At 36.9% G+C, this 15,036-nt stretch overlaps 1 protein-coding gene across 4 annotated transcripts in view; it reads left to right on the plus strand.

The window, feature by feature from the left end:
* KHDRBS1 (KH RNA binding domain containing, signal transduction associated 1) overlaps nucleotides 1-15,036 on the plus strand; it is a 34,102-nt gene that overhangs the window by 4,714 nt on the left and 14,352 nt on the right. For all 4 annotated transcript variants that reach the window (XR_005059131.2, XR_005059132.2, XR_012130099.1 and 1 more), the window contains exons 2-8: nucleotides 7,521-7,645; nucleotides 8,446-8,562; nucleotides 9,742-9,888; nucleotides 12,561-12,694; nucleotides 13,176-13,377; nucleotides 13,872-13,939; nucleotides 14,725-14,783. Coding sequence is in view for 1 of the 4 variants with exons in the window: in XM_017676736.3 (XP_017532225.1) it covers nucleotides 7,521-7,645; nucleotides 8,446-8,562; nucleotides 9,742-9,888; nucleotides 12,561-12,694; nucleotides 13,176-13,377; nucleotides 13,872-13,939; nucleotides 14,725-14,783 (852 nt within the window). In the remaining 3 variants the exon portion in view is untranslated. The remainder of the gene's footprint in view (nucleotides 1-7,520; nucleotides 7,646-8,445; nucleotides 8,563-9,741; nucleotides 9,889-12,560; nucleotides 12,695-13,175; nucleotides 13,378-13,871; nucleotides 13,940-14,724; nucleotides 14,784-15,036) is intronic.

Raw genomic sequence — 15,036 nt, forward strand, 5'->3', positions numbered from 1 at the left:
GAAGTTTCAGAATAATTAATTCCTTTACTTTATTTACAGTATGCTATAGCAATATATGTAGACATTCCCATTTTATTCTCCAGGGCTAGCACAACCTATTACAACTAAAAAGTAGAATTGCAAAGGAATTAAGAACCAAAATACATGTTTAAGTGTAAATATTAGGAAAGAAAAAGGTAGAAGTTATCACTCTTTATAATATAATGGTTGTTTACATAGGAAAGTGGTCATTCATGTAGCTAATTATAAGATAAAGGTGTATAAATCAGTAGGTTTCAGATGTATGAGCAGTAGCCAACTAGAAAAGAATTGACATGATCTAATTTTTACAATAGTATCACATTCCTTGAGATAAGCAGTAAAAATCAGTTCAAAATGTATGTGAATAATCATAACAAACAATAACATGAGTAATTAACCTTTGTGTAGAGCGTGTAACATGTGCCATGCGGTGTGCTTCTCATTAATTCATCTTTCTGGCCATTCTGTGAGGCAGAAAGAATTTTTATCTCAATATCACAATTGAGTAATACTATGATCACATATTGTCAACTTAAAATTTTACTGAAGGTGATAAAGGAAGATCTGAATAAAAAGATACATGCCATGTCTTGTCAGTGAAGAGGAATTAATGTTAAACAAATGACAGAATTTTCAAATTAACATGTTAAGTTTTTGCATTTCCCAAACTTAATTTCAACTGCATTTATTATATTTTTCAACTTGACATGTTGAATATAAAGTAGCTAAAAGAGAAATGAAGATAAATGAGAAAAAAAATTTATTTTAGGAACCAGATAATAAAGAAAACCTGCTACATTAATAAAAATTAGACTTAGGGCTTGTGAGGATATGAATTAGAAGGAACTCTTAAACATTGCTGGTAGAAGTGGGAATTAGTACATCCACTTCGGATAACAGTTCGGCATTTCATCTGAAAGCTGAACATTGAAATTCCTTAAAATTCAGTAATACCAATCTTGGGAATATATCCAAAGAAACTTTTGCACATGAATGCCTCATTCATAAGATGGTTGCACCTTGTTCACAAAATGGTGCAACTTATTTCACCATTGATTGGATACTGTGAGATTTTCAAAATGAAATATTTATGCAGCAATGAAAAGGAAAACTACAGCTACATGCAACAACATGGAAAATCTTGGAAATCTGATGTTAGGTGAAAAAATAAGTCCCACAAGGCTACATTCATCCAGTACAATATGATTTTTCTAGAACTTAATGCTATCAAAATGAAACAAAATGTTAGCATACATTTATCTCTGATAAAGCAGCTTTTTATAATACTAAATAAACATGTTTACCATACAAGTCAGCAATTGCCCTCTTGAGCATTTATTCCAGAAAAATTAAAACTTAGATTCACATAAAACCTGTACATGAATGTTCATAGCAGCTTTATTCATAATAGTCAAAAACTGCGAGTAAATCGTATGTCTCCAGTAAGTGAATGATTCGAAGTGGTACATCCATCCATACCATGAAATACTACTCACCAATGAAAAGAAATGAGCTATTGATAAATGAAACAACTTGGGTGGATCTCAAGATAATTACGCAGAGTGAAAAAAGCCAATCTCAAAAGATTACATACTATATAATTCTATAATTTAGCATTCTTAAAAAGGTAATAGAACAAATTAGTGGTTACCAATGGTGAGGGATAGATGGCAGGAGGTGACAGTGGCTATAAAAGGATAACATGAGAAATCCTTAAGATGGAACTGTTCTGTACCTTGACTGTGGTGGTGGTCACATGAAAATATGTGCATGTAAAACTGGTGAAATCTGAATAATGTCAGTAGATTATGTTAATATTAATTTTCTAGTTATGACATTATTACAGATAGGCAAAGTGTTATGGAGAAAATTGGGTGAAGGGCATATGAGATCTCTTTCTTAAAACTGCATATAAACCTACAAGTATCTAAAAAGTTTTTTGTTTTTAAAGAAAAAACCCTCTAAACTCTTAATTGTCGATATGCTATAATAGGACTTGCCACTCTCCTGTCATGTAAATTAAGTTCCTCAGAGGGCTCTTAGCCCAGGCTTTGGGGGGATTTTTTTGAACCAGTATCCACAGTTAAATAACATTGTATATGAAATACTGTTTGTGTCTTTTTCTGGGGTGCTAGTCTGTAGTTTTCATCAGGTTCTCATAGGGGCCCACCACCCAAAAAAAGATTAAGAACCTATTGCTCTGTGCTCTTGTCTAAAGCAGTAATTTGATAAACAGAAAGTTTAATACAAAGATAGAAAATTACTGAACTTGTGATTACAAAAGGTGATACCAACAGAAAAGGTATAGGGCAGAGACTTATAAATTTAGTAATGATAAAAGTCATATGAATCATTAAGGGAAGGGAAGTTGGTGGTGTTAATGGTATATTTCTTTCATTCAGTAAATGTTTATAGATAGCTGTTTGTGTATTAGGTATTGAACTAAAATTGGCAGATACTCAAGTGATGGAAGGGGTCTAGAAATTCATTAATGGGAAGGAGTGCTGGGTTGGAAGTATGAACCGAGTGCATTGAGAGTCTATAGGAGGGCATGACCCCTATATCCTGTGAATCATCTTAAAAACACTCTACCTGCATGCCTTAGAAAATCTTGACCATTGTCTTGTTCATTAAGTAGCCCTTATCAAATATTCAGTTAATGAAATGTATGTGGTAATCTGTTTTTAGTTAAGCCAATCCAGTTTGTAAAGTTTGTATGTAATATTTCCAAACTTCTCTAATAATATTTTTGTGTTCATTAAATTTCCTTTTTTCTTTCTGTTTGTTTGTTGTTGTTGTTGTCAGTTATCTTCCTTTTTTTAAAAGTAAAATTGGAAGACCAAGAGAGGCTTAATGACTTGCTGAAAGCCACATACCAAAAATGTAGCAGAGCTGAGAGTCACTCATTTCTGTCAAGTTTCAAAACTCATGCTCTTTCCTCTGAGACATACATTTAAGAAACAGTCCTCATCCTTCAGAGTTCATAATCTTGTTGTGGTAAGACCTACCAAAAAAGGAAAGATGAAGTTGTAGTAAAAGATAGAGTAAAAGAAATGCCACAAGATTAGTTGAATTTGCTCTCACTGATGTAAGGAATAACCTGAGTTTATGTACCTGCTCTGTCACTAATTATTTTTGTAATCTTGAACAAGTTAGTAACTTTTCTGAGCCTAAGTTTCTTGACCTGTTAAATGGGTATAGTCCTGGTTATAAAGACAAAATGAAATAAATACAAAATTCCTGACACATAGAAGGCACTAGATAATATAATTATTGTAAGCCTCTGGCTAGGAAACCATTGGGTTACCTCTCTGTGTTGTTTACACCTGTGCTTTTCTTTGACTCTTGGGACATCCAGGGTCTCCAGAGGCCCAGGTAAAGATCATTTAAAGGAGTTAGTTTCAAAAAGGTTGTCTGGAAAGTACTTTTGCCTGAGGGTAAGCCATTTTTAGGCAACTGTTGCTTGATTTTTTTTCTTCCCATTACAGCCTGCTCCTAGCTCCCCAAGAGAAGTGAGGCCAAGGAAAGAACTATGGAATTGAGAAAGAAAAGAGACCAGGCAGCTGAACATCTGAGACATCTCCAGAGCCCTTGCATTGCCTTTAGCTACATGACAGTGTCTGAGGGTATAAACTTTAATTCCCAAAGTTTCTACCAAATCAGCTTTTTCTTGCTTAAAGTGCCGCTCCCTTCACAACCCCCTGGTTGAGAGGCAATAATAAAAACATGAGGTTTGAAGTTAGAGAAAGCCTGGGTTTTAATCCTTATTCTGGTACTTTAAGAGCTTTGTGGTTTAGAAATTCAGAGGAGTTTCAGGATAGGGGTAGTAGCAGCTACTTCATTGAGTTATTTTTTAGGATAAATCAGGTTATATTTTTACAGTTTTTGATACATAGTAGGCATTGAATAAATTCCCCTACCAAATATAGAAAATGACCCTTCTTAAAGGCTTTAAATTGCTTCTCAGTCTTATGCTTTCTAGGCTAAACTCTCCTAAGTCTTCAATTCCATCTTATTTAAATAATTATTCTTTGAATTATCTAAAGATGCTTTAATATGCTTTTTTAAATTATGAGATAAATTAGACAAAGGGATTCTAATTAGGATCTGGCTAGTTCAAATATAGCAGAGGGATCCATGTTAAAGAGAGGCCTTAAATTCACAGGACATGTTACATTGCATATAAACAAATTTTTCTACTGGGTTCAGTTTTTGCAGCCCTCTTCCAGAGTGAGTATAACAGATTAATAGACTTTGTCTTGTACTAACCAAGTGAAGTTTCTGGAAACATACAAAATACAGCTGGAAGACCTAACTAGATGGCAGCAATTAGGACACACAGAGGTAAAATGAAGTATATAATTTGTTCCACATTTTTAGAAGCTTCTCAGTGGTGTTTTCACATCAGAAATGTGCATGTTTGTTTCATTAGGATTTTTGAGGATTGAGAACTCAGTTTCCAGCCTACAAACAAGAAGAGATGTATCAGGAATGGTAGGCTCAAAACTAGTGATGACTAGAAGTTAATATTAGCAGTAGGTGGGAAGGGGTGGAGATCAGGATATACCAGCAGTAAAACAGCAAACAAATAGGGTGTTGAATGAAGTATTTGGTCTGTTAATTAAAAGGTCAAATTTGTTTTCTGTTACAAGGAATGAAATACAGGAGTGTGAAGAGCACTGTCAATCATAGTTTTCTCATAGGAGTAAACCTTTGATTCGGAATATTTACAATATGATTAGCAGTTTTAATTTTGAGAAAGCAAGGGAGTTTTACTTTTGAGCGTTAAGTAGGTTAGTTAGTTCACTATATACTATAATATATGAATTGAGCTTTTTAAAAAACAGAAACCTTCAGTTTGAAATTCTAGGCTCTCATGAAATCTGTCAAAAAAGTAACTTTCCTTCATCTTCGTGCTTCACAGCTGGACTCAGCCTACGCAGTTTTATTTTTAAAAACTGTTAAAGGTATAGATTTTAAGACTGTGTTTAAAGTAGTGTATCTTTATACCCTAAACCACTCGTTTTCAAGGTTTGGTTCCTACACCAGCAGAATCAGCACCACTTGGTAACTTGTTAGAAATGCAGATTCCTAACATGAACCCCAGACTGGAGATGGGCCCCAGCAATCTAGTTTAACAAGCCTTCCAGGTGATTCTGTTTGAGAAGTTTGAGAACGCTTCCTTTAAAATTATAGAAAATAAAAACACAGTGCAAAAATATTATATAAAAAGAGCATTCTGTATTATTTAGAATGCTCCACTGTTTTTAGGGAGTATAAGTTTGTTTCTTTGACCACCCTCAGTGGAACACAAAACCTCTTAGTTGCTCTTCATTACCTGCACACTCTGTCCCATCTCTGTTAGTACTTCTGTCATAGCACTTAACTATACTTAATTGCCAACTTCATAGACTGGGAAGTCCAGTGAATAAATATAGTGAAGATGGAACTATATCTGACTTGTTCTCTTGTATCTCCCATACATTATAGCATAGATGCCTGGCCCTTAGTAAGTCCCACAGGGTAAATTACTCTCTTCATCTGCCTTTCCATAGGAAATACTCAAACACTTGCAATCACTGAATGATAAATGAAGTCCCCTAATGATAGGAAATCTCTTTATATGTTAAGGTTCTATCTGATGAAACTGCCTTAACCTGCGAATTGAAATTAACTTAGTGCATTTTTTTCCTTTAGTACATTGACTGAATTTGGGATTGATAATGATGACTATTAAGTACTTTCTAAGAAACAGGCTTTAATTAGCATATGTACATGTTATTTTATTGTATCTTTATAGCAACCTCATAAGGTAGATATTGCGCCTCCATCTTAACAAATGAAACCAAATATCACAGCAATTAAATAACTTTTCAAAGTTTACATCAGTGAGTGGCAGATAAGAATCAGATCTTTCAAACTCTTAAGGATGACTGCATCCAAAGCACTACTGTCATAGTAGAATTTTAACAGCGCTCACCAGTGTAGATGTAAATTACTGACTTTTATCTCTTCATCAAGATATGACTGTGATGCAGATTTTTTTTAGTTTACTTATCCCTTTTCCCATCTCTCCCCATTAGTTTTGTTAAACCCATTTATTATTTTATTTTATTTATTTTATTTTATTTTTTATTTTTTATTAAGGTATTATTGATATACACTCTTATGAAGGTTTCACATGAAAAAACAATGTGGTTACTACATTTACCCATATTATCAAGTTCCCACCCATATCCCGATGCAGTCACTGTCCATCAGTATAGTAAGATGCCACAGATTCACTATTTGCCTTCTCTGTGCTACACTGTTTTCCCCGTGACCCCTCACACCATGTATACTAAACATAATACCCCTCAATCCCCATCTCCCTCCCTCCCGACCCACCCTCTCCCTCCCCTCCCCTCCCCTCCCCTCCCCTTTGGTATCCACTGGTCCCTTCTTGGAGTCTGTGAGTCTGCTGCTGTTTTGTTCCTTCAATTTTGCTTTGTTGTCATACTCCACAAATGAGGGAAATCATTTGCCACTTGTCTTTCTCCGCCTGGCCTATCTCACTGAGCATAATATCCTTCAGCTCCATCCATGTTGTTGCAAATGGTAGGATTTGTTTCTTTCTTATGGCTGAATAGTATTCCATTGTGTATATGTACCACATCTTCTTTATCCATTCATCTACTGATGGACACTTAGGTTGCTTCCATATCTTAGCTATTGTAAATAGTGCTGCGATAAACATAGGGGGTACATATGTCTTTTTGAATCTGATAACTTACGTTCTTTGGGTAAATTCCAAGGAGTGGGATTCCTGGGTCAGATGGTATTTCTATTTTTAGTTTTTTGAGGAACCTCCATACTGCTTTCCACAATGGTTAAACTAGCTTACATTCCCACCAGCAGTGTAGGAGGGTTCCCCTTTCTCTGCATTCTCGCCAGCATTTGTTGTTCTTAGTCTTTTCAATGCTGGCCATCCTTACTGGTGGGAGGCGATACTTCATTGTTGGTTTTAATTTGCATTTCCCTGATGATTAATGATGTGGAGCATCTTTTTAAATCCATTTATTTATTTATTTATTTATTTATTTTTAGATAAGTATTTTTTATTGAAGGGTAGTTGACACAGTATTACATTAGTTTCAGGTGTACAACACAGTGATTCACCAAGTTATTACAATATTTTGACTATATTCCTTATCCTATACATTACATCCCGGTTACTTATTTTAAATCCATTTATTTTTAAGAAACATTTGAATGTCTCTGAATCAGAGGCTTCAGGTAGGGGAGAAGAGCAAACTGTTCTTATTAGAAGCAGGCTGTGAGTTTCCTAATGAACTTTGTACAGCTTGGTGCTTTCAGCCAGTCTCTACCTGAACCCAGCACAGTCAATCTGAACTGTGGTCCCCTTATACAGTACTGCGTTTTATTGCTTTATGCAGACTTGGACATTTGCCTTTAGTTATCGGATCAAAACTAAATTAAATTCTTTTTGTCCTGTTCAGAAATTGAGAAGATTCAGAAAGGGGATTCAAAAAAGGATGATGATGAGAATTACTTGGATTTATTTTCTCACAAGAACATGAAGCTTAAGGAGCGGGTACTGATACCTGTCAAGCAGTATCCCAAGGTAAGGCAAAAAGTGCCTCACTTCTTTGAGTTGTCTTTGTAGGTGTGAGAGTCGTGGGTTATTAAAAAGATTCTGGAGATTGTGATGCATCAGAAACTTAAATCTGTGAAGCTTCTCTCCATACTTTAGTGCCTGTTCCCAGCAGTTGAAACATCTAAGTCTATAACTAATAGCATAGTTATATCCAAGAAGGAAATACAATCATCTTTTTTTTTATCAAAGAGTTTCTCTCTCAAATGATTGTTCAGACTCCAAGTTCAAAGAAAAAATTGAATCCTGAAGAGTTGTTCTCTGCAAGACTGACATGGAATCTAAATAAAGGATCCTTGACAGGATGAAGTTAATTTTATTTCTTAAAGTTTTACTTTCAAATAAATACTTACTTCTCCATCTTCCCTTCCTCCTCCTCCTCCTTCTCCTCCTCGTTATCCTTTTTTTAGGAAAACAATTAGTTATATAGTTTACCAAAACCAATACAACCAAAGGGTGCCGTGTCTGTTCACAGACAATATGGCATTGCCTTAAAAATATTTATGTATGTTAAATTACTAAGGGTTGCAGTATGATAATATGGAAAGAGCACCAGACTGCATCAGAAAAAAAAAAGCAACTTTACTGCCACTTTCTAGTTGTGTAATTAAACTTAGGCTAATTTAGCAGTACAAACTCAATATATCCCTCAGTAAAACAGGAATAGTAATACTCTGTTTTACAGGGTTGTTGCAGATCAAGTGAGATAATACATATGAAAATGTTTTAAAGGCATGTATATTTAGAAATTCATTTTTATTTTCTTTCAGTTCAATTTTGTGGGAAAGATCCTTGGACCACAAGGGAATACAATCAAAAGACTTCAAGAAGAAACTGGTGCAAAGATCTCCGTGTTGGGAAAGGGCTCAATGAGAGACAAAGCCAAGGTAAGGACATATCAGTGAGGCAAAAAGATACCCCCCTGCCTTCTAATAGCCCAGGGTCCAGTATGGGTGCCTTAAAAGCTAATGCCTTGTATACACAGAATGTGACTCTTTTAAATGTAAGAGTTAATTGACTTGCTTAGCTTTCTGGAAGAACCCTAAGAAGAGCCTAACTATGACCCACTGATTGTTTTCTTTCTGTTTTTTGATTGCATAGTAATGGAAACAGCAGTAGCAACTTGGGCAATAGTAAGCTTATCTGTGAAAACTTGGATGGGGAGTTGGATGCACTAAAACTTACACAGTGTCTTTAAACTAGTGTCTATAGTTAAGACACTGCAATGTGAACAATGTATTACCTTTCCAGTGACATAGAAGAGTGAGAGCAGTAGTGTAAGTATAGGTGAGTCTGAGGTTTAGTTGTCTGGGGTTTTCTTTTATAGCCAGCTGGAATGTGAGGCCTGCTAAAAGAAATTATTCCAGAAGGAACCGTGAGTAATTCTGACAACAGAATCTAATGCTTATTTTTTTCCATGCTGTAACCCCATACATTTTGTACTCACATTATAAGTGCCAAAAAACTTCCCACCAAAACACAATAGTCTTAGCTTTTTAGGATCAACATTTAGATGAGACATACCACTATAGCCTAAAAACTTGATCTTTCAGGACTCCGTTTATTGCTGCCTAATTGACGAACATTGTTTTCTCAGACCCTCTTTTTTTGTCTATTCACATTCCTCACTGAATGAATACAGTTAGGGCTGAATCCCCTAGAACTCTCCAGACCTTAGAAGCAAAGAATAGCTGGTCCATTAACAGCTCTGTCTGGGGTTTAAAAGCAAATGCTTGGCACTGAATGAATAAATGCTTGGCAAATAGGTGTTATTTGAATGGAGACTGGAATTAAGTTTGTCTTTTCTGTACTTTCTAATAAGAACTGCAATGAATAAAATACACCAGGAATTTAAGACAATAGTTAACTTTTAGCAGCAGACCAGTTGCAGGTTTAACAGGTTGTGTAAATATATGTTCTCCAGAGCTTGTTTTACTTCCCTCTTACATTTTACTATTTTCCTTAGACATTGGGTTTGTTTTATTGCTGTCCCTTTGACCTAGATGTAAAGCTGTTGTTTTCTCCCTAGTCCACGTGATGTGATGTTTTTTGGTATTTTTCCACAGGAAGAAGAGCTGCGCAAAGGTGGAGACCCCAAATATGCCCACTTGAATATGGATCTGCATGTCTTCATTGAAGTCTTTGGACCCCCATGTGAGGCTTATGCTCTTATGGCCCATGCAATGGAAGAAGTCAAGAAGTTTCTAGTACCTGTAAGGAAATCCATATCCTATATCTTTATGAACAAGAGAACTGCTGAGGCAGGGATTCTTAACCAGGATCTCTGCATAACCTGAAATTGCATACCAAATTCTGCATTTATGTTCATTTTTCTGAGGTAGTCCGTTACTTGTACCTAGTTCTCAAAGCACTTGCCCCAAGGCCACTCTACCCCTCCTTGTCTAATGTGGTTTTAGTTGTATTCCTGTATCTGTTTTCATTATCTTGGGTCTACAATGTGTCTGGCATTCTAACATCTGGTTAACAAAGATTTAACAGGGTCTTTGCTGAGCGAAGTAGTTTGTACCGGTGTGGAACAAGGAGGTTATGATACGAAAATGAATAAGATAGTCATAAACTACCTGCATACAAGGGTTTATATTCTAGACTTCAGAGAGTCTAGAGGATAGTAGCAAGAAGCTTCTAGCAGCCAGTGTTAATGGATTAAATTCTGACCTAGGGGCATTCAGGGCTTCCTCTCCTGAAGGAGTTTACTCAAAGTTTGATTTGAAAAAGGCATGATTGTTACAGGCTTTGACTATTGATATTAAGCCAATTCTTGTGCAGCTTTCAGATTGTAACTAAGGCCCATGAAGAGTTGGGAGAGACCAAGTTACTTGTCTTGCTTATTAACACCTGGTCAAAGGGTCCATTCTTTTACTAGGTAGAAAATGGTACAATTTTTGCCTTTTAGCAAGGCCTGGTAGTTGTCATTAACATACTGCTGTTGAATATTTAATAACTAAGAATGAATCTGAAACCTTAGGAAACATTTGGAATACTATTCAACTAGAATTGAATAAGCATCATATTTTTATTGCTGTATTTATTTTATTTGCAGAATATTTATTTGCAAAATAAATCATATTTTATTTGCAGAAACTAAGAGGAAGTGAGATACAGTTCCTGGTTTTCTTATATATGTAAAATGAGGGAGTTGGAACTAAATGTGGTGTCAGAGGATGTGAAAATTGAGCAGAAATTTATAGGCAGTATACCGATAATCCTGAGCTCCAAGGATTACAACAGTGTCTCACATGTCTCAGCAGCTGCTTTACTTCCAATCACCTCATCTTCTTTGGAATGTTCAACATGAAACAACCAATTTAAAATATCCTAGAGATAAATTCAGAGCTGGTAAATCTTCCCTTGAGGGATTATATTTGCTCTGTTTGAGGTGTTGAATGAAGCATCCTGAGCCACCCAAGTTTCTGAAGGACTGTAGGGGAATGCCTGTCTCCTCTTTATCTTAGTCTCAACATAGTTCTCAAAAGGGTCAGGCTTACAAAGCCTCCCTGTAAGTGGATCTTCAAAAAAAGACACCTGCCACGGAGTTCTGGGTTTCTCAGTGTTGATGGTGGCAGTTGGAAGAACCTGAGCAAATGGGCTGTCATTGGTCACTTGATTCTCCAGCATGTCTCAAGGAATAGTAATGTGTAAGGTAGGAGGAGGTGAAGAAGTGAGGAAGGTCATCTCTGTGGTGACTAGAGTCTTCTATTCTTGAAGCTATATCCACATGGGGTATATAAAAATGCATGAAGTATTAAAACTGAATGGCTCTCATCAGGAAATATGTGAAAAGATTTGCAGGTGGCATATGACCCAATTCTTCCCTCGTGTGAAGAAAAAAAAAGGGAGCCTATTTTTGCATCCATGGCCAGAACACTCCATTTTCCCCTTAGAACCATTACCTGTACCAGAGAGACTTCCTGGTACAGTAGGAAGAGCACTGGATTGGAAGCTTTATCTGCATCATCTTGAACAAGTTATTATTTCACTTTCTGAGCCTCAGGTTCCTTGTTATCCCAAACATTTGTTAAGTATCTGGTAGGTGCCTAATACTGTGCTTGGGTCTGAAGTTACAAAAATGACTTGTAAAGAGTGTACAATCTAGTGAGAAAGACAGACAAACAATTTTAAAATAATGTGGTAAGTGCTTGGATAGAGAAGTTTACATGGTGCTGTGGGAAAAAAAGAATGAGTAGGGGTGGTATCGAGAAAATTTTTTTAAGAGAGGTAATATTTTAGGTCAAGTCTTGTATGTTAGATTTCCTCAGGTAGACAAAAAAGGCAATACAGTCTAAAGATTCAAAGCCTAGATTTTGGAGACAAGTACTGAATTCACATCTAGAGTTTGCCACTTACTAGCTCTATGTCCTTAGGCTGGTTGCTTTATATGCCCTGCATCTGTTTTCCCAACTGTAAAATGGGAAGGTCTGGCTCCTTAATTTAGGGTTATTTTGAAAATAAAAAGGAAAAATTTACATAAAGCTGATTATATAGTTCTCAGTACATAGAGCTTAATTAATGTTAGTGGCTTTTACTGTTCCAGGAAGAGAAAACTATTTGCAAGAATGGATGTATGTAAGAGTATGCCAGGTTCTGAACAATAGGTTGTTGACATGGCTTGGAAGGAGGTTATACATGAAGAGAGGATGGAAATGATCTGGAGAGCTAGGCAGGGACCATTTCATGCAGAGCTTCATCTGAATAATGAGGGGTCTGTCATCAAGACTTTCTTCATAGAGGTGACAGGTAGGATGCCATTTGACTTCAGAGAATGCTTGACCTGAGACGTCACCTGGGCTTTCAAAGCTGTTCTTAGCATCCAAGGCTCAGTGTGAGCTGATGTTGCACAACACTTCTCATTACCTTTCATTTGCAGGATATGATGGATGATATCTGCCAGGAGCAGTTTCTCGAGCTCTCCTACTTGAACGGAGTACCAGAGCCCTCTCGTGGACGTGGAGTGCCAGTGAGAGGCCGGGGAGCTGCACCTCCTCCTCCACCTGTTCCAAGGTAAAAATAATAGACAGAGCCAGACACAGGATGTAAGTCCACTGCTAGTACCATCTCTCTCTTAGTGGTTCTCTTATCTCCTGCCAAGAAGGGATACCAGGATTTGTATATTGCATCAAGAGTGCAATTCTAGATCTTGGGCACTTTGGCCATAATCAAGTGCACCAGTCCTACTAAAACTTTTGGTCCTTTAATTTTGGATAATTCTAGCATTTTTAAATGGTCTCTGACTTTAGGATTTTACTTGCTGTGACTGACCTTTTTGGAGTGTTTAGATCCACCAAAGCAATGTACTGATGAGACATGTACAAGTGGCCTGTGGGGCCTGAGGCATCTAGTATCCTTACATTCTGCCCTTTCATTCCTCTGTCTTTTTAAGGCATCTTGAAATCTATCTAGCTCCAAAATATGCAAACATATCTGAACTTTAAAGCAGCCTATTTATAAAAAGCTCCATTTAAAATGAATTTTCTTTTTGCAGGGGCCGTGGTGTTGGACCACCTCGGGGGGCTTTGGTGCGTGGTACACCAGTGAGAGGAACCATCACCAGAGGTGCCACTGTGACTCGAGGAGTGCCACCCCCACCTACTGTGAGGGGTGCTCCAGCACCAAGAGCACGGACAGCAGGCATCCAGAGAATACCTTTGCCTCCACCCCCTGCACCAGAAACATATGAAGAATATGTAAGAAGTTTGAACAATGTGCTATTTCCCAACGTCTAGAAGGTTGCCAAAGGAAGTTGAATGACAGGGCCTAGGCCCTTGATCTAGGTGGCGGGGACTGCCTATAAGATTTAGAATCTGCCCTCTTTTGCAGTGAATGTTAAACTATGAGATTTTTCCATTTTAAGCATAGTTTTCTATATGTGTGTAGATTAAACCGACTATGCCTTAATGTAGTGTTTTGCTAAGGGGTTTCCCACTATAATTACTGATAATAGTAAAGTTCAGCTTTGGACCTTATTTCTCGCCCACACTTGAAGGGGATTCTTTTTTTTTTGGTTGGTTGATTGTTTTGTTTCATTAAAAAAAATAATAACTCTTTCCCTTTTGACTGTTCCACAGTGGGTATTAACATTTTGGAGGGAAATTCCATGTTCTCATGCCTTCCATATGATGGGATATAATTACCATCACTACTCTGTGTGATTCTGATTATTTCATATTATTTGTTCTAGGGATATGATGATACATATGCAGAACAGAGTTATGAAGGCTACGAAGGCTATTACAGCCAGAGCCAAGGGTGAGTCAGGCAATAGAAGTGCTGTTTCATGTTCTCGGGATGGATGGAGTGAGCTGGAGGAACTGAGAGATTGAGGCAGCACAAATCTAGAGAGAAGTATGGCTCATTTTTTGAAGTTATCTCCTCAGCTTTTGTAATGTGTAAGGCATATACTTAGATAAGCAAGGTTGGGTAACTGAGTCTTAAATTATAGTGTAGAATCTGGGAATAGTGACTGAAAATTTTCTGAGCTGTGACTATATGGAGACAAAGGGAAAAATCCCTTTAGTTATTTTGATTTATTATTTTAAAAATATCACAGCCTCTTTAACATTACATAAAAGTTTAAAAGGAACTAGACTTCCACCGCCAAACTTAGGTTTGTTTCTGCACTTAAACGTTTTTTGTGTGTGTATGTATCTTACCTGTGACTGAGTGAAAAAGTATCTCCTAATTCTACAGTGGAAATATAACAGTTCCTTTCATGTTTGTTGTTCTCATCCAGTGAGCCCTATGAATCCATGTATATGTGCACTATGGTTGAGATGGTCACTTTTGGATTGTGCTTTTTGAGTTTAAATTGTGTGGCATCCATTTTTCTTTGCAGTAGTTGCCACAATTTTTTTATGAGAACATAGTGATACAGGTCTTGGAGATATTTTGAGGTTTGGAGATGAGACATAATGAGCATTTTCCTGTCATATGCACACAGTAAAATGACTGAAAGAATGGAAGGATTTAGGAGAAAGGTGAAGCTGAAACATAGTTACTCTGTGGCTCTTAATACTCTTGTCTTTGGCTTTCAGGGACTCAGAATATTATGACTATGGACATGGGGAGGTTCAAGACTCTTATGAAGCTTATGGTATGTCTTTATTTCTGTGGTGGGGCAAAATGTGCAAGTAAGTGCCTGTGAGAATGCTGGTGACTGAGTTACAAGGGGTCAGTCACACACCTAAGGAGAAACCTTAGAAGGCCAAGATGTCGGTAGATGTGACAATAGGAGTCCTTACTTAAATTTTGGAGTGGGTGATAGAAAGAGGACTATTCAAGTAAAAAGGGGCTACTGTTACTCTTGGTAGGCTAAGCAAATGTCTTAAACTGGGGCCTGGGTCCAG

The sequence above is a fragment of the Manis javanica genome, chromosome 4 (genome assembly GCF_040802235.1).
Source record: "Manis javanica isolate MJ-LG chromosome 4, MJ_LKY, whole genome shotgun sequence".
Lineage (NCBI taxonomy): Eukaryota > Metazoa > Chordata > Mammalia > Pholidota > Manidae > Manis > Manis javanica.